The 19,804-nt window shown below is 46.4% G+C and overlaps 2 protein-coding genes across 2 annotated transcripts in view; one reads left to right on the forward strand and one right to left on the reverse strand.

Moving 5' to 3' along the window:
- The window catches only part of SLC31A2 (solute carrier family 31 member 2), a 989,995-nt gene extending 972,013 nt beyond the window's left edge, over window positions 1–17,982 (forward strand). Inside the window, exon 5 of the transcript XR_013391343.1 lies at window positions 17,898–17,982. The gene's annotated coding sequence lies outside the window, so the exon portion shown is untranslated. The remainder of the gene's footprint in view (window positions 1–17,897) is intronic.
- Window positions 1,025–18,935, reverse strand: NELFB (negative elongation factor complex member B). The gene is made up of 13 exons (XM_028715900.2): window positions 18,749–18,935; window positions 14,729–14,892; window positions 14,185–14,284; window positions 11,632–11,862; window positions 10,559–10,744; window positions 9,603–9,715; window positions 6,602–6,704; window positions 6,035–6,130; window positions 5,145–5,287; window positions 4,425–4,531; window positions 3,255–3,396; window positions 2,677–2,785; window positions 1,025–1,602 (listed from the first exon to the last, which is right to left on the reverse strand). The coding sequence occupies exons 1-13, from the start codon at window positions 18,848–18,850 to the stop codon at window positions 1,462–1,464; spliced, it is 1,737 nt and encodes a 578-aa protein (XP_028571733.2). The 5' UTR covers window positions 18,851–18,935; the 3' UTR covers window positions 1,025–1,461.
- Window positions 18,936–19,804: the final 869 nt, after the last annotated feature.

Genomic DNA, 19,804 nt, shown 5'->3' on the forward strand with positions numbered 1-19,804 from the left:
TTATCCCCCACCCTGTGCTCAGTGGGTCAGGAGATAACTCTGGTGCATGGAAGCCACTATTAAGAGACCCTGCCTGGTACATTAACACATTCAGTGGGACTCACCCCCAAACCAAAAGGGGAATTTGTGAAGTAAGAGATTAAGTAAACGGACAGCCTTTGAAACTTATTTCATTGTCTTCTCTAAAGACAATGAGAGCCAGTGTGGTGTAGTGCAGTGTTTCCCAACCTTGTGCCTCCAGCTGTTTTTGGCCTACAATTCCCATCATCCCTTGCCACTGGTCTTGCTAGTCAGGGATGATGGGAGTTGTAGGCCAAAAACATCTGGAGGCACAAGGTTGGGAAACACTGGTGTAGTGGTTGAGAGCGGTGGACTCGTAATCTGGTGAACCAGGTTCGCTACCCCGCTCCTCCACATGCAGCTGCTGGGTGACCTTGGGCCAGTCACACTTCTCTGAAGTCTGTCAGCCTCACTCACCTCACAGAGTGTTTGTTGTGGGGGAGGAAGGCAAAGGAGATTGTTAGCCGCTATGAGACTCCCTAAGGGGAGTGAAAGGCAGGATATCAAGTCCAAACCCTTCTTCATTATCTTCTTCTAAAAAGAGAAGCCAGGCTAGAAGACGATGCCTTCACCCCGGTATGGCTCCCCTTTATCACATACACAGCCCAACAAGACGATGACAAAAATCCACCAAGAACATACAAATCAATATGGCTTAACCTGATCCAAAACACCCACCCACCCCACTCACACACGAAAACAAAGACCACCACAGCCAATCACAACCAACCAACCCCACCCTAGGCCAACCCCAACCTCTCTCACCACCAAAGGAACACAAGTGAACAGCACGAGCAATGCTGACACCAAACCCTACACATATTAAGTAAAATAGAAACATTGCCACCCCACCCCCACTCACCTTTCCCCCCTCCATCTCTTTCCCCCTTTTCCTCCTAATGTCTCAACAAATGAAACTGATCCGTAAAAAATGTTATTTGAAAAAAAGAGACATTGCACATACTTTTGTAAACCAAGAAAATATTTAATAAAAAAAAAGAGAAGCCAAGCTTCACAAATAATTCATTCCCATTAAATTACAAGGCTTCTATATGCAAACATCTAAAAAAAAAAATACAAAAAAATACATACATGGTCAGTTTCCTCTCCCCATAATACCAAATCCATTATTATTATTACAGCTATTATATTTATTTTTTATACCCCCAAAGCAGTTTACAAATCAAATAAGGACAGCTGTATCAAATTTGCCTTAGAAGGCCAATCTTGAGGGCAGAGCTGTCTTCTGGGGCAACAGGCCAGATGAGATTTGGCAACCCCAATCCGAAAAACAGGCAAAAGGTTATGACTGGAGTGTTTCAAGCATCAAGACGTGGGTCTGGTCTCTGCTAGGAGATCAACACAATAAACTTTGTCGTATAGACTGTGGGGAAGCGCAGCCTAGAGTGAGGGTGGAGGAGCCGCTGTTGGCAGGGGCAAGTCCACAGTTGGGGTTTCGGCGGCGCCTTGGACAGGGCTGGGCTTGCGGAGTTCCAGTTTCTCAATGAGCTGGTTGTAAAGCTCCTTCAAGGCTTCTCCACTCTGCCCGACAAAAACACAAGTTTTAGAAAGGTGAAGAAACCTCAAAACCTGAAGCTGTTAAATCACACTGTAGCTGTTACTAGCATTTCTTCCCACTCTTGTAGGCTGTCTGTTTAAACACATATACACACACACTTTCAAAGGTGTGTTTATCCATCAGCTGTGTTTAGTTGTTGAGCTGGGGGACCGTGCAAAATTATGAATAAAGCAAATGGCACCAAGGAAGGCGGACCTGGAAACGCTGCCGAGGAGAGAATGGTATGTCTGACAGTCAACGAAACTCTCCTTTAGGAGGGGGGGAACCTATGGATCGGGGGCATTGAGTGAATGCAAATTGCACCTTTGTACATGAGGCTATTTTCTCTGCATCCTTCCCCCGCTCCTCTGTATCCTCCATTAAGGCAGGTGGCCTTGAATTTAGGTTTTGAACTCTACGGCCCGAAAGACTGCACCATTCCCTCACTCTCAAGCATATGTGGTATGGATTGCACCGTGCCCTTAGTGGTACAGCATCTGCTTCATGCAGAAGTTCCCAGGTTCAATCCCTGGCATCTCCAGGTAGGGCTGGGAAAGACTCCCTGTCTGGAACCCTGGGGAGCCACCGTCAGTCCGGGAAGACAATACTGAGCTAGATCTGACACAGAGGAGTGACCATCTGAGACAGGAAGGTCCACTGGTGATAAATGCAGGTCACAATGCAAAGCCTGAGCTTGCCAATCAGGTAGCCCGAAGTGGTACCTCCTGGATTCAGAACCCACCTCCCACCAGTCTCAGATTCTTCCAAGGGAACTGCTCCCTCTACACCAAAGGTCTCACCCTGTTCAGGTACAAAGCAGGACGAGTGAATGGTGTGGCTGGTGATAGTTGCGATGCCCATATAGAAAGACCTGAAAACACCACATTAAATCCCGGGGGGGGGGGGGGGTCTGAGGTTCCCCACCAGAAGGGTCCATGTGTACAAATTCAGATATGGCTTCCGGTTCAAAGCATAGCGCGCCTTCCAAGAAAATCATTCAGGGCAAAACAAATGACTGTGGTGCTTGTGTTCACCCCATCTCCCACCCACCACTTTACCTGCTTGGGAGGCTCCAGTGCCTTCTGCAGGGACTCCAACTTGGCAGGTGCCACCTTGTGGTGGAGGTGAAGCAGGAGCCTCAGCACGTGTCTGTGTACATTCTCCTTCCTGTTAAGTAGCAGAAGAGATGAAAAGCCTAGAGTTGAAGGACTCTTGGCTGGGGGTTGGGCAGTCCACTCCCCATCTCTTCCCTCTGGGTACATTGCTGTAGTGGGGAACAGGTGGCCCTTATTGTGGAGGGGGCTGGTCAAACCCCAAACCCTCTAAAATGGCTTGCAGAAGAAAATATAGAACATTCTTAAGAAAATACTAATGAAATTGAACTTTTTTTAAAAAAGGTAGATAACATTTATGAAAAAATAGATACCATCTCAGTTTAAAAAAGAAACAAAAACCGCCCAACAAAACGGCATAGTCAGGTAGGCTTGCCTAAACAAACAAACAAAAGCTTTTAGCGGGCATTACAGTAGATTGAATACAGCCCAGTTCAATGACAGCACCAGCCTAACAGGAAGGCCACTGCCTGCAAATTCTCTGGCTGAGAGCCATGTGAGGCTGTTTCAGAAAAGGAGAGTACCTCAAGCAGGTGGGGAGGAAGAAGTCATCAAAAAGGCTAGTGCAGAACTCCTCTTGAGCAAACTCATCGCTGAGGAGGGTGAGGTTGCTGGTGAACAGGTGCAGGAAGATGTCACCGAAGGCCAGATCATTGAATGTCTCCCCTGCAAGACCAAAGCAGCAACAGAGAATCCCCAGGTGATCTTGAGAGGCAATCCTTTTTACCAGGCACATTTCTATCCCACCTTTCTCCCAGGCAGATCAGGGAAGGGCCAAAGCATCCACAGAAGGACCAAGGCGGGATCCCTCTCTTTACGTGTGACATGGTCTAAGTTGTACTGAACCGTATGCAACCAACTCTGAGACTGGCATGCTAGCTCTCTTGTATCTGGTTGTTCTGGGTTGTAGCCAAAATCTAATCCTACTCAGAACAGACACACTGAACTTAATGGATGTGACTAACTCAGGCCCATTCACCAGAGCTGGGGGGTGGGGTCTACTCCAAGTAAAACTGAGTTGGCAATATCGCTCAGCTCTGCAGGCAACTGTTTGGGAAACAAAGGAGGGAGATAATAGTAATAATAAAAAATAATAATAATAAATAATTATTTATACCCCTCCCATCTGGCTGGGTTGTCCCAGTCACTCTGGGCGGCTTCCAACAGAACATTAAAATACAATAACCTACTAAACATTAACAGCTTCCCTAAACAGGGCTGCCTTCAGATGTCTTCTAAAAGTCTGGTACAGTCATACCTCAAGGTTGAATGTGCTTCGGGATGAGCGCGTTCGAGTTGCGCTGCGCGGCAACCCGGATGCAACGGAGTGCGTTACTTCCGGGTTTCACCGCTTGCGCATGTGCAGACGCTCAAAATGACGTCACGCGCATGCGCAGAAGCAGCGAAAAGCGACGCACGCGGGCGCAGACGTGCCATCGCTGGTTACGGTTGCTTCTAGATGCGAACGGGGCTCCGGAACGGATCCCGTTCGCATCTAGAGGTACCACTGTAGTTGTTTTTCTCTTTGACATCTGGTGGGAGGGTGTTCCACAGGGTGGGTGCCACTACCGAGAAGGCCTTCTGCCTGGTTCCCTGTAACTGGGCTTCTCGCAGTGAGGGAACTGCCAGAAGGCCCTTGGCACTGGACCGAAGTGTCCGGGCAGAACAACAGATCCTTTGGAAGGGCAACTTACCAAGGGCGGGGAGCATCCGGAGAAGAGCATTCTTGTTCCTCTGCTTAGTGATGTGAAGCACGTAGTAGAGCCCAATCTCGCAGGCGATCCGGTGCTCTTGCAGAAATCTAGGGTGTAAAAGAGTTTTAAGCTGCCGTTCCCCACTATTTCCAGGAATGAACAGAGTGAATTGAATTCAAACTTTCATTGCTCTAGCTACAAACATCTTTGGAGTTTAAGAGAGAACTGGTGGTGCCCCATGCTGGTCCTACTCAGAGTAGATGCCCTTGAAAACAATTGGGAAGATTAACTCAGATGCAAGCCAGAGATTCCAAGCCCAGCCAACTGAAGGAAGCACTGGCTGCACATACATGTTAGATTCATAGAATCATATAATTGCAGAGTTGGATTGAAGGAATCACAGCAAAAAAAATCCCTAACAGATGGCCAGCCAACCTCTAGTTAAAAATCTCCACTGAATGAGTCCAGCACTAGAGGCCACAGCTTCCTCAAATGTGGAGCCATCCCTGGAGGTGGGATGGAGCCTAAAGCTCTCTTCTGGATAGCGCCACAGGAAACAGATTACTTCAACCCATTATGGTCTTTTCCTCCATAGCTCTCCACTTTCTCTGGCCACAGAGTTAGTTCCCTTCCTCATGGGTCTTTTCAGACACACCTCCACTGCTTTGCTTGCAAGGAGGACTTAAATGGCAAAACGCTTCGGTGTTCGATATGACTCACTTGGGAAATAAATCTGGGATTGTGGTGGGGTAAGTTGCTGGGCCCTTGTCTTCCAAAGGCAGCTTCTGATCAACGGTGAACGTGTGGTCATCCACCACGAAAGACATCAACAGTGGTAGGAACCTGGTAATCAAGTCTACTTCCTGAGGAGCAGAGAAGGAAAGTGAGGGTCAATGGACAGAAAATGGAAGGCAGGGACAGGAGGAACCTGTGGGTTTCCAGATACTGTGGGACTCTTAACTCCCATCAGTCTGCATGGCTTATATTCCAGGATGATGGAAGCTGTACTTCAGCATTTGGGTCACAGGTTCCTGACCCCTGTTCTACAGCCTGAAAACAGATGACCTTCCAAACCGATGGAGAAGCAGCAGGCCCTGTAAAGCTGATTTGCTAAGTCTGGGCTGCCACTCTGAGCAACTTTTCTCATTTAGAAGCTATGCAGAAGTGTCACATGGGGAATGGCAGTGGTTCAGTGGCAGAGCACCTGCTTTGAACACAGAAGGTCCCAGGTTCAATCCCTGGCATCTCCATGTAGGGCTAGGAGTATCCCACATCTGAAACCCTGGAGAACCACTGCCAGTCAGTACAGACAATACTGAGCTAAATGGGCCACTTCCTCTGCTCCTATGTAGATTCTCTCTTCTCCCTCCTGATTTCCCTTGCTACCTGCCCTGTCTCTCCAATCTAGTGCTGTACCTCCAGCTTGTACACAACCACATCTCCTGTCTCTGGCCTACGCAATCATTACTGATGTCCAGCCCAGACCTGGGAGAAGTACTCACAGCCATATGTGTCTGGAGTAGTCCAGCTCTTCTACAGCGTGACACTAAGTGAGAATTAGATCTTAGGCATCACAGGCAGCTCAAAGTGATGCACACGGGCACTCTTACCATTCTGGGTTCCTTAAAGATCTGACTGTCAATCATGTCCCAAGCTCCCTGTCCCAGTGTCAACATCCTCAGAAGAAGCAGAAGATCAGGGCTTTCCTGAAAATTCAAGAATAGCAAAGTAACTCATCATCACCTTTTTCAAATCCTGAAGAACTTTTGGAGTCCTGCAGGATATCAGATCAAAGGCCTTATTGTTGGAAGGGAAGAGCATCTTTCATGCACGCAGAAGGTCCCAGGCTCAATCTAAAGCACCTTCAGGTAGGGCTGGAAATGTCCTCAGCCTGAAATCCTAGGGAGCAGCTGCCAGCCAGCGTAGGCAAACGCTGAGCTAGATGGACCAATAAGGCAGCTTCCTATGTTCCCATATAGTCCAGCATCCTGTATCCCACAGTGGTCAATCAGGCCAGATCCCCATTCTGACTACAGACTGCTATGCAAGTCTTCTGCACATTTCTTTTGGCAACTGGGGAAGATGGAATGGTACACTCTTGTGGGGGGTGGGGTGGAGATGTGATCCTGGGGCCTTCAGTTGCTGACTATCTGGGAGGCCATCAATGTCTCACTCACCCTGGGTAACATATCCTGCCCAATCAGTTCTTGCAGGTGGCGGATGGTGCTCAGAGCCAAGGTGTTGATGGCAAACGGATCACACAGTATCATGGATAAATCCCTGTTGGGGTAAGGTGACAGAAAGTAACAGCACATCAAACATATAGGCCCCCAACTGAAATAGGTTTGCTCACACAAAATTATTATTCTGGCTCCTTTTGAAAGCCAGAAAGTCCGTCAAATAATAATGATATTATTGTAGCCATCTACATATGTAGCCTTTGAAAATATGGAGGAAGATCTCTCTGTAAATGTGAATGTTACATTTAATTAAACAGGTATTGCAACTGGGAGTTCTCTGACTCCCAAATTAAAAAGGACACTTTTTAATCACATGTAAATGAGCTTTTTAAAAAGAGATGCTCTGCTGGCTTCTCAGCGCCAGCCTACTTATGGGCAATCGAGGATCTTCAGCTAAAGGCCTACAGGTTAGATTGCTGCAATGCGTTATACGTAGGGCTGCCTCTGAAGACAGTTCAGAAACTTCAGTAGCGCAGAATTCAGCAACCAAGTTGCATACCAGAGCAAGATGGTTTGAGCATATTACACAGATCTGGGTCTGACTGCACTGGCTACCAATTAGTTTCTGGGCCCAATTCAAAGTGTTGGTTTTGACCTATAAAGCCTTAAATGGCTCAGGACTGCAATACTTCAAGGACCACCTCTCTCCTTATGAATAGACCCAGACCCTGAGATCATCTTCTGAGGCCCTTCGTCGTGTGCCTCCTCCACGAAAGGTCCGGAGGGTGGCAACACCAGAACGGGCCTTCTCTGCAGTGGCTCCCCGTCTGTGGAATGCTCTCCCCAGGGAAGTTTGCCTGGCGCCTTCATTATACACCTTTAGGCACCAGGCAAAAACATTCCTTTTTAACCAGACCTTTGGTTGATCTGATTGACATCCTATGCCCTTTTAAAACGTGGGTTTTTTCTGGGGGGGGGGAGTGTTATTGTTTTTGATTATATATTTTGTGGTTTTATATTACGATTTTGTTCTGTGAATCACCCTGAGACCTTCGGGTATCGGGAGGTATATAAATTCAATAAATACAGCTCAAACACAACTCCTCTATAACAGTGGTGGCCTTGAAGATGTGGTAGGACTCCTACTCCCACCAGCCTCAGCCAGCATGGCCAGTGGGCAGGGATGATGGGAGTTGTAGTCTCTAGGATGTTAAGTTCATCAGAGGGAGGCCTCTTGGTAGCTCAACCTCTCTCAGAAGATTTTGCTACGCTGCCCCTTTTGTCCTTCAAATGTCATTTTCCTTTTCCTTTCCCTAACTACTTGATTTCTTTTTTTCTTGACAAACAAGCTGGCTTGATGTATCTTGGCTACCAAGTATAATACTATAATATTAATAAAAGTATTTTTAAAACTAAGTAGTTTAGGGTGGTGGCCCAGGGCAGGGCATCATTACGGCAGCCCGTACATTATGGAATTCCCTCCCCGCAGAGGTGCAGCTGGTACCTTCATCATACAACTTCTGGCAAATGCTGAAGATTATTATGTATTATTTGTTCAATTTATGTACCACCCTTTATCCGAAGATCCCGGGGTAACGTACAACATTAATAACAATTACAAAAAGGAGACATTCTACCACATGTGGTGGGATTGTAATGAAATTAAGAAATTTTGGGAAATGATATACAATGAATTGAAGAAAATGTTCCATCTAACAAATGTTTAAAAACCTGAAGCGTTTCTGTTAGGGATTGTAGGAAAAGACCTGCCAAAGAAGTTGAAAAATATCTTCATGTATGCGACAACAGCGGCGAGAGTCTTAATAGCACAAGGATGGAAGAATGAGGAAATCCTGACTAAAAATTATGGCAAGAGAAACGGATGGACTATGCAGAACCGGAAAAACTGACACATAAACTAGAAGGACAAGGATAACTGTGACTTTAAAGAGGAATGGGAACCTTTTACAAAGTATCTAAAGATGCAACAAAGTGAACTGGACTCCTTGGCAGGTTTTGAATAAACACTCACAAACTTTTTATTGATAATAACCAGTTAGATAAATTAAGGATTTATACAATTTTGTAACATGCAGAAAATAGCATTTATAGAGAAACTAGAGATTGGAACTGAGGGAAGTCGGGGGGGGGCGGAGAGGGTGGGTTGTTTTATGGGGGGGGATGGGGGAATTAAGGATGATATGTTTTAAGATATGTTTTGTTTAATTTCCTAACAAAAAAAATTATAAAAAACAAAAAACCCTACATAATTACACAGAATAATAATAATAATAATAATAATAATAATAATAATAATAATAATAATACTACAGAGAAGGGCCTTGGAAGACAAGCGTGGGGTCTGAGTCAGTTTGTAGGGGGAGAGGAGGTCTTTAAGATATCAAGATCCTGAGCCTGGAATTGGACCTGGAAACTAATTGGCAGCCAGTGCAATTAGGCCAGGATGGGTGTTATAAGCTCAACTCATTTTGCCCAGGTGAGCAACTTGGCCATCAAATTTTGCACCTCTTTATCCTGGCCTTTGACACACGAGATGTGGTTTTTTTCAGGGACCCCCCCCCCCCAATATTCCTATGGCTGTGAATCTGTTATAACCATTTTTAATTCTGAATTTTAAATTGTTGTAACCTGACCTGGGATTCGTTGGTGAAGGGCAGACAGTACATTAGTAATAGTCCAGGAATATCTGAAGGAGTCACAAGTTCCCCTTTCCAAAAACACGTTACTACCAAAACAGGTGATGGAACATTGTGCCTTCCCCTCAGGAATATTCCCACTCCTACCACAACCCTTTTCAAAATATTAATTCCTTTAACACCCAGTCTCAGATTCGTGTGGGTAACTCAAAACCTGGTGAACCCACACTATGAAATCTGTTGGTGCTAATTAAATGAGTTTCTCCCTCTCTATGAAAATGGAGTGACACTCTGTACAGAGAAAGAAGCAAGGCTGGACCACCTGATTTGCAAAGACTCACCCCAGGACTTGCTCTTGCCCTTTCTTCACTCCATCAAGGAAGCCTTGCAGCTCTCTGGCCCTCTTGTTGTCCACAAACCTCTCTCTAATGCAGGCATCCAGGCACCAGGTGAACTGCCAAAGAAGCAAAAGGTTTAGCACACTCTGTGGGGACACTCACCCTTAGAGAACACACAGGTCAATTTCCTTTCCTAAGGAACAGACAAGAGACCATTGCAGCAAGGTTGTGCCAACATGTGGTGCCATTGAGCATGGTGGCCTTCTCAAGATCTCTCCCAGGTGCCCACAAGGCCTCTGAAATTTTCTCTTTCTCCATACTGTGCATTTTAAAAAACAACCATCTACTTCCAACACATTGCCTCTTACCTAATAATAATAATAATAATAAATTTTTATTTATACCCCGCCCTTCCCGGTTCAAAAACCGGGCTCAGGGTGGCTAACAACAAATTTAAAACACTTAATTATAAAAGCAGCATAAAATACAGCATAAGAACATGAATAACAATAAAATTCAAAAATCAATTTAGGGGAAATAAGCATTACATAACCCCCAGGGCTAGCTGGCTGAATTGGTCCTACTTGGACCAGCGAGGAGACCAGGGGAGAATTAGCTGTGGGGTCTCAGAGCAGGTCATTGTCTTTTCTCTGAAATAAAAAAGCCCCAAATTTATTTATTTATTTATTGTTTATAAAAGTATTTATGTACTCTTCCATTAAAAAATATCAACATGGTTTTCAACAGAAATGAATATAATCATATAAACCGTGGGAAATCAGACATCAATTAACCATTGTGGAAAGATGTGTTCTGAACTGTCTGTATTGGCCTATTGTAACTTTGCCTCCTTGGGGAGTTGCTCCACCCCTCTGAAAAGACGACAAGGAGTTAAGAGGTCTTGTTTCTAACTGGGGCCACCCCCACAACTGCACGCACCTGAGTCCTTTCACCCATACCTTGTGACAGGGGTCAACCGAGCAGATCTCGCTGATATCTAGGTCATGCAGTGACATCAAGAGTTCTGCCCGCAACGTGCAGTAATGGACATTGCGTGTCCGCAGGAACAAGGTCCGCAGGAACTGCAGCACCATGTCGTAGAGTTTCACGTTCTTCCCAATCATTTGGGTGAGCTTCTGGACCACCTTCAATCCCAAGGACAGAAAAGAAACCTGAGGCTGGAGCATCCCCCAAACGTTCTAATGGGGAACACCGGGGCTTAAAATCGGGGCAGCAACGTTGAGTCATTTAGGTTCTCTCAGTAGGGAATTTGAACCCAGGTCTAGTGCTCTAATCCTCTATATCACACTTTTTGAGATTTGGCCCCCCCATCACTCTGCAAGCATCAGAGCAAATTATTCATTTAATATTTAACAGGTCATCCTTCTAATCTAACTCAATAACATCACAGCAGCATATATAACCTCCCCTCACTGCATTTTATCCTCACAACAACCCTAAGAGGGAGGGTAGCCTAAGTGAGATAGGAACTGGCTGAGAGTCACTCAGGGAGTCTTGAGGTCGAAGGGACTGATATTTGATCTTTCAAATCTTGAGTCCGATACTAGGGCTCCCCAGTTATTACAGGGCTGGGGAACACCCAGGGGCCAAATGCAGCTATAAACTATCTGGTCCTCAGGACTCTCTCCAGGCCAAACAGATACCAGCCATGCCCCTGTCCCCAGGCCACACCCTTCAACTGGCTCTGCTTTGCACCCTCGAGCGCTTCCACTTGGCTGGAATGCGTCTCTGAACTCCGAAATAGCCTTTTGCTTGCACGGATGGAGGACAGAGCTGGGGTGTGAGTGTGTGCACAGAAACAAACCTACTGTGCAAAGGTAAAATTCATTGCTCCACCCACTTTTGCCTCTTATCCTGCCCACCACTAGCAAGCGGCCCCCAGAAGGCTACCTACAAGAGAATTTGGCCCATGAGCCAAAAAAGGTTCCCCAGCCCCAATTTATTAAAAGAACCCAGTTTCCCACTCCCAGCCTCAATGCTCAAACCAATGCACTGGGTGCTTGGGCTTCACCTCGCCTTGGCGCCTCATTTTGGGAGTAGGGCTGAAGAAGTTGTGCAGGACAGAGAGGTCACAGCTGAACAAGGCATTTTCTTTCTCCAGGATGTACTGCTTCAGCAGAGGGGACACCTCGTCACCAAACAGGGCCTGGTTATCCTGCCAAATCTGACGCTTCACCTCCACGGCACATGCTTTGTACAGGTCCTTGTCAGCCATCACCAACTTCAGCTTCTTGTCTGGCACCTGTGGCCAGACACACAGTTAGGAGAGAATTTCAGTGAGAGTTAATCATAAGGTTGGTCCTTTCATGAGACCCTGGAAACAGCATCCTATGCATTTAAGAGCTGGCATTTTTATCACAATGCTCTTTCAACACTCCAAATTAGTTATTACTATTATTTAAGGAAACTTGTTGGCTGACTTTCAGGAAAGAAGGCAGGGCTGCCTGATTCCTTTTGCTCCACCTCAATCACTGAGAACTTCTGATGGAGTTCTGACCCATCTCTGGAACGTAATCAAGCTGAATAGGTCCAGTAACTCAAAGAACAAACTTCTTTGCTCTCTTAAACAATCCAGTAGTAAAATCAGCAGCAACTAGGCCCCTAACAACCTTCGAAAATGTCCTCCTAACAACAAAGGGATACAGTAAGGGGATGGTATCCGAAATATACAAAATACTATTCCAAAATCCCACAAACTCCCCAGACACAATCAAAAAACAATGAGAGGATGACATAGGTTACAAGATTAACCTCACTCAATGGACCAGAGTGCGGTCCAAACCCCCCTTTAAATCCATATCAACAAAAAGAAAAGAACTCACTCTGAAAATCACCTACAGGTGGTACCTAACATCAAGAAAACTAGGGCTAATATGCCCAGGAACCTCACCACATGTGGTGGGTGGGAGTGTCCCAAAATCCAACTATTCTGGACAACAGCCATATGAGAAATATGTAAAATAACCAAGCAAGTACTAGAAATCACCCCAGAAATGGCCCTACTAAAGATCTTCCAAGACAATAATGCCCACTTACACCACAAAGAACTCATAACCCACCTACTCTCAGCAGCCAGAAACATCATAACCAGACACTGGAGAGACCTGCCAGGAATAAGCATGGACCAATGGTTCCAAATAGTATGGGAAACAGCCTTACTAGAAAAATTAACCAATAAACTGACACAGGGACAAATAGAAGATGCCTTCACCCTGTATGGCTCCCCTTTATCACATACACAGCCCAACAAGACAATGACAAAAATTCACCAACAGCATACAAATCAATATGGCTGACCTGATCCAAAACACCCACCCACCCCACTCACACATGAACAGCCAACCACAAATGAACAGCCACACCCTAGGCCAACCCCAACCTCTCTCACCACCAAAGGAACACAAGTGATCAGCAGAGAACCCGCACAAGCAACGCTGACACAAAACCCCACATATATTAAGTAAAATAGAAACATCACCACCCAACCCCAACCCCACTCATCTTTCCCCCCTCCACTTCTTTCCCCCTATTCTTCCTAACGTCTCAACAAATGAAACCGATTTTTTTTAAAAAAAGCGTTATGTGGAAAAAAAATACGAGAGAGAGAGACATTGCACATACCTTTGTAAATCAAGAAAATCTTCAATAAAAATACAATAAAAAAGAACAAACTTCTATATAAAAATATTTTAAAGTTCTATTAAAGGAAAGTTACAGGGTTAAAAAAAGATTTATGGTAACAGCACAAAGTAAAGTAGCTTGGAAGCTTAAAAAACACCAGAGCTTTCTTATCTGGCTAACGACTGAACAAACACTTACGCAGCTACGCAGAGTATCAGTTTTCAATTCAGCAGCATAACTACAGCACGAGAAGGAAGATAACCCGTCAGATTTAAGCAAAACTGGCCCCAATCCCATGACTTGATGTAACCAATCATGATGCTCAACTGATGGAACCTTCAAGGCAGTGAACTCCCACCCCTCCTATCTTGAAGGAGGAACCACCTGCTTCCCATTAATTTTAATTCTCTGGCCTTGGAAGATTAGTAAGGGGCACCTGTGCCTGGCAAAAACTGGTCTTTGTAATACACACAAGTTTTTACTGTTAACGTTACTGACTTTTTATTGTAGTTACTGCTGTATTTTTTTATGCGATGCAATGCCTTGTTATATTTTCTATGAAAGAAACTTCTTGGCTGCCTTTCAAGACGTCCCAGATATATTTGCAAAGCAGATGCTCTAGAAGGGTCACAGCTCAATGGTAGAGCACCTGCTTTGCACAAATAAGGTCCCAGGTTCAATCCCCAGAATCTTCAGGAAGGGCTGGGAAAGACTCTGGCCTGAAAACCTGGAGAATTGTTGCCAGTCAGCATAAACAATACTAAGTTAGATGGACTAATTCAACCAGACTCCATATAAGGAAGCTTCTTATGTTCCTGACACTGAGCTACAACCCATCCCCATGAGAATACAGAATCCTAGGCCCAATACCAATTTCTAGGCATAGGCAGCCTCCCCCAAAATCAGGCAATGCCAAAGATTGAATGCTAGTGATTCAGTGTACCTTGGGCAGGTGTTTCATGACACACATCACCACAGGTTGGATTGATGGCGCCTTGACCAAAGGAAAGCTCTTCTCCAAGAGGTCTTCCAGCTTCTTGTATCTGGAGTGTGGGACAAGAGAGGCATGCAGAACATGTTTAAGGTAAAGGGACCCCTGACCATTAGGTCCAGTCGTGACCGACTCTGGGGTTGCGGTGCTCATCTTGCTTTACTGGCCGAGGGAGCCGGAGTCCAGCTTCCGGGTCATGTGGCCAGCATGACAAAGCCGCTTCTGGCCAACCAGAGCAGCGCACGGAAACGCCGTTTACCTTCCCACCGGAGCGGTACCTATTTATCTACTTGCACTTGGACGTGCTTTTGAACTGCTAGGTTGGCAGGAGCAGGGACCGAGCAACGGGAGCTCACCCTGTCACGGGGATTAGAACCGCCGACCTTCTGACTGGCAAGTCCTAGGCTCTGTGGTTTAACCCACAGCACCACATGTTTAGCGCTACTACAAAAAGAACAGGAAGATGTCCTTCCCCACAGAAGTATTCCAAACATACCTTTCATCAACCTTTCCTTCAGAGGCGATGGATGAGACCCTGTCCAGCAGCTTCTCCCTCAGCTCATCAAACACAGACTGGTGGAACTCAAGCCTGGGGGTGCCGTGGAGGTCCAGGAATGGCAGGGCGGACTGAAGAGTGGGCAGGAGGATGCCATTTTCTGTCTGTCAATGTCATACACAAACTGTGTCAAGGTATTATGCTGCAGATCTCCTATTTCTAAAGCAAAGGGTGGGGATCTCTATCTGGCAGCACTCTGGGGATCTCTATCTGGCCCTTAGAATTCCTTACGGTGTCCCTTGGGTCCTGATGGCAAAGGGTAGGTAATAAATTATTACTATCTGACAATGCCTCTTACTTGCCTACATATTGGAGAGGGACGTTCAAATGTGTGCAGAAACTAGTCTACTGTACAAAGGTAATTTTTACAATTTTTGTCCCACTCAGTTTTGCATCTGGCCCTGCCCACCACTGGCATGTGGCCCCCAGAAGGTTGACCAGAAAGGAAAGCAGCCCTTGGATTGACAAAGTTTCCCACTCCTGCTCGAAAGAGACTTAATTGTCAAGAAGAAGAGTTTGGATTTGGATTTGATATCCCGCTTTATCACTACCCGAAGGAGTCTCAAAGCGGCTCACATTCTCCTTTCCTTTCCTCCCCACTCTGTGAGGTGAGTAGGGCTGAGAGACTTCAAAGAAGTGTGACTGGCCGAAGGTCACCCAGCAGCTGCATGTGGAGGAGTGGAGACGCGAATCCGGTTACCCAGATTATGAGTCTATTGCTCCTAACCACTACACCACACTGGCTCTCAAGGTTCACAATAGAGTTGTTTTGAGTTGTACGGCTCTTCCTGACTGGACTGCTTTCAACCGAAGATGAAGAAAACTCAGGTTTGAATGCTCTCACATGGAAGATCTCCCAGCTGCCTAGGAAAGTAGCATGTCAGGAAGTAGGGCTCTTATGATTTTCTCCTGAAATACTTTTCTGTTATCCTGGGTCTGAAGGAAACCCCCACCTCCCATCTAACAACACACCTAAAGGCCAAATGTATCATTTGACTATTGCAGTGTGTGTGTGTGTGTGTGTGTGTGTGTGTGTGTGCACGCGTGTGCGTGCATGATTTTAACCCTTCCCTTCCTTGCTGTGTTCCTGATAAAATATTCCCCTTCTGAAAGTGCTATCAGAACCAGAAGGAAATTACTGGTCGGCATGAATCACCTCATCAGAGGAAGGATTTTTATTCAGAACCACTACAGGGAATGAAAGGGTTGAATTTCCCCCTGTACCCGCTGTAGTCTTGATAATTATCCTCCAGCTGCTGTTATTTACATTTTTTAAAACCCTGCAGGTTAAAAGCAAATATGAATTGAATGTCACCCCCCGTTTGGCTCTCTATATCTACAATCCATGGGACCCCAGAATACAAAATTTACGTCACAAATTGAAAGACTGCATTGAAAGACTGAAAAAGAGCACCCCAGTGAATCCCCAGTAAGGTGCTCAGAGATTCTAGATAGCAAACAGTGTACAGTGATACCTCAGGTTAAGTACTTAATTTGTTCTGGAGGTCCGTACTTAACCTGAAACTGTTCTTAACCTGAAGCACCACTTTAGCTAATGGGGCCTCCTGCTGCCGCCACGCCACCGGAGCACGATATCTGTTCTCATCCTGAAGCAAAGTTCTTAACCCAAGGTACTATTTCTGGGTTAGCGGAGTCTGTAACCTGAAGAGTATGTAACCCGAAGTACCACTGCATCATGAAAACCGTATTTTTCCAGCACACATGGAGTGCCTGGGTTCTCCTCCACAAACAAAGGAGAGAGTGTTTATTGACTCACCGCTGCCCATTACATGAATTGTTGTGTTTCAGGGTCAAATCACAGATAATTGGTAATGAGGTGGATAAATTGATTTATAATGGCAACATGTTTCCAGACAAAACTGGCTCTTCATCAGGAAAAGTTCAACCTTTTTCATGAGTCCAACATTTGCTTCTCTGAATTAAGGCAACTCCCAATTTACGAGGGGGTAAAGTTCCAGGGTACCGCATGCATATGTCAAATCGCATATAATTGAAACACCCATTGGAAAAGCCAGTAAACACCCTGGAAAAACCATTTAAAAAACCCAGCAGCACTCAACAGACAGGCAGGAATGGTGGCAATTGTGGCTCTCAGTCTCCCTCATCGCTAGAGGACAATGTAGAAACAATGACAAGGGCAGTGGACTGGTACCCCAAAGTGCTTGGTTGTAGGTCAAATGCACTTGTGGGCTGATAGTAATGCTGCTGGTGTCTTATAGAGGAACATGGTGATGGGTAAGGTAAAGGTAAAGGTACCCCTGCCCGTACGGGCCAGTCTTGACAGACTCTAGGGTTGTGCGCCCATCTCACTCAAGAGGCCAGGGGCCAGCGCTGTCCGGAGACACTTCCGGGTCACGTGGCCAGCGTGACAAGCTACATCTGGCGAGCCAGTGCAGCACACGGAAACGCCGTTTACCTTCCCGCCAGTAAGCGGTCCCTATTTATCTACTTGCACCCGGGGGTGCTTTCGAACTGCTAGGTTGGCAGGCGCTGGGACCGAGCAGCGGGAGCGCACCCCGCCGCGGGGATTCGAACCGCCGACCTTTCGATCGGCAAGTCCTAGGCGCTGAGGCTTTTACCCACAGCGCCACCCGCGTCCCTAGCTGACGCTTTTGCCTCCCCAGCTGGTCAAACACCTCCCTGTATGGCTGCACACTATCCGTAAATGCACACTAGATCTTTAGGCTGCATTCTACGGAGGGATCATACTGGGAGATTATGTCCTTCATGTGCTTGACCACACTGAAGAGTTCTGAAAAGCTCTCCAGGGTCCAGGTGGGTTGCTCATCCTGCTCACATCCCCTTCCTATTCCCCATTTTCTGAGCTTGAACTAGACCTGTTGCGATTCTGAGCACACTGACCAAGAACAAAAAATTTTTTGAAGAAGTGTGCATGCACACGAAAGCTCATACCAAGAACTAACTTAGTTGGTCTTTAAGGTGCTACTGGAAGGAATTTTTTTTGTTTTGACTATGGCAGACCAACACGGCTACCTATCTGTAACTGACCAAGAAGTAAGTTTAACCAGTCAATGGATCTTACATGTGAATAAACATACAGTGGTACCTCGGGTTACATACACTTCAGGTTACAGACGCTTCAGGTTACAGACTCCGCTAACCCAGAAATAGTACCTCAGGTTAAGAACTTTGCTTCAGGATGAGAACAGAAATTGCGCAGCAGCAGCGGGAGGCCCCAGTAGCTAAAGTGGTGCTTCAGGTTAAGAACAGTTTCAGGTTAAGAACGGACCTCCAGAACGAATTAAGTACTTAACCCGAGGTACCACTGTACTCTGCTCTGCATTGCTACAGGGAGAGGGGCTTTATGAACTAAAGTGGCACAGCAGATGTTCTGCATGCAGAAGGTTGCAGAATGATGTGTAACAACAAGCGATGAGAAGCCTTGAAAGAGCTGCACCCACCCGTAAGGCAAGATGAGGCAACTGCCTCATGTAGCAGAATCCACTGGGGAAGCAGATCTCATTGTAGATATTTATCCCCACCCGCCTCCACGTTTCCCTGGTGGGCAGGAGAAGCACTATTTTGCATTTTGCCTCAGGTACCAAAAGGTCTTGCACCAACCAGGATATGCTGTACTGAGTTAGATACCCTTGCAGGGCGATCCTGCGCACGTCTACTGAGTTTACCTATTCCTAGGTAAGTGTGCCTTGAATTGCACCCCAAAGCAATTTTTGCATACTGGGTGTTTGTTTTGTTTTGTATGCGGTTTGCATTTAAAAACAACAACCACCGGGCATGGCCATACGGCCGTTTCCTACGCGAAAGCGTGATTGCACTCTGCACATGCTCCGAGAGGCAGCTTTCTTTCTTTTCTATACGAGGCTCGCGCGGGAACACAAAGATGCAACCACACCATCTCTAGCCGGTGCCTCAAAGGTTAAGCCTCCAGGGCCACGAGAGGGAGGGAGGCCCACGCACCTGGAACTGCTCGATGGCCTTCAGCGGCTCCGTGCAGTTGGTCAGCGTCTCTTTCAAGTCTTCCCCGTTAGCCACTCCGAGGTCCTGCAGCCCGGCAAACATGGCGCAGCACCCTCCTCCTTGACTGGGGTCCGCCCGCCCCCTTATGCATGGGTCTCACATCGCAACCGGCCCCCCAGAGCGCCGCGGAGCACTCCCGTAAAGCGTCCTCCCACAAACCGTTCCTGTAGCACAAAGGGTTCCGCTCTGGGCGCAGGCTGAAGGTAGGTCTCTCCACGCATCCCTCCAAACTTTGCGAAGGGGACTGCGGCAAGGTCTTGAGAAGGGCTCGCTCTTATAACCACCAACGGTACCGGTGCTTTTCACTGCCAGTAATTGTTCCGTGGCTCCTTCTGTATATGCTGCCCATCTAACCCACGTTATCTGGAATGCTTCCAGAAACAAACACAATTCGGAATAAAACCTTGAAAATTCAACCTTCGTCTGATCTCAAACGCGCAGCCTTATTAATGTGGATTTTCATGAGCCGCCTAAAGAGTAGGATGGCGGTGTTTTGTTGGCGTGAGATGCACACGCTTCCTGTGGCTGGTGGGTGCATCAGAAATACAGCCGTAAAATACAACCGTCATCTTTTTTCAAACACGCAGCCTTAAATGTGGATTTTCATGAGGTGCCTAAGAAGTAGAATGGCAATGACTAGCTCCCTTGGTTAGAGCGTGGTGCTGATAATGCCAAGGTTGCAGGTTCGATCCCTGCATGGGACAGCTGCCTATTCCTGCATTGCAGTGAGTTGGACTAGTGTTTCCCACACTAGATGATCCTCAGGGTCCCTTCCAACTCTACAGTTCTATGATGAATGTTTCATATGTGTGTCTTCTGTGAGACACACACACTTCTTGTGACTGGTGTGTGGAATCACAGTGGTGGTGGTGAGGCAAGTAATGAATTGTAGGTGGTGCTATGTATGATTTTGTTAATGGTATAATGTAGTTATATATTTTTAATGTGTTGCAAGTTGCTTGGAGACTTTTGAGTAACAAGGGAAAGAACTAACAA

This window comes from Podarcis muralis, chromosome Z (assembly GCF_964188315.1).
Source record: "Podarcis muralis chromosome Z, rPodMur119.hap1.1, whole genome shotgun sequence".
NCBI classification, from domain to species: Eukaryota; Metazoa; Chordata; class Lepidosauria; order Squamata; family Lacertidae; genus Podarcis; species Podarcis muralis.

Coding starts and splice junctions, on each gene's coding strand:
- NELFB (XM_028715900.2), bottom strand. CDS start 18,850: ATGTTTGCCGGGCTGCAGGACCTCGGAGTGGCTAACGGGGAAGACTTG. Junction 14,893..18,748: donor AGGCCATCGAGCAGTTCCAG/GTGCGTGGGCCT, acceptor TGACATTGACAG/ACAGAAAATGGCATCCTCCT. Junction 11,863..14,184: donor TCATGAAACACCTGCCCAAG/GTACACTGAATC, acceptor GTCTGGCCACAG/GTGCCAGACAAGAAGCTGAA.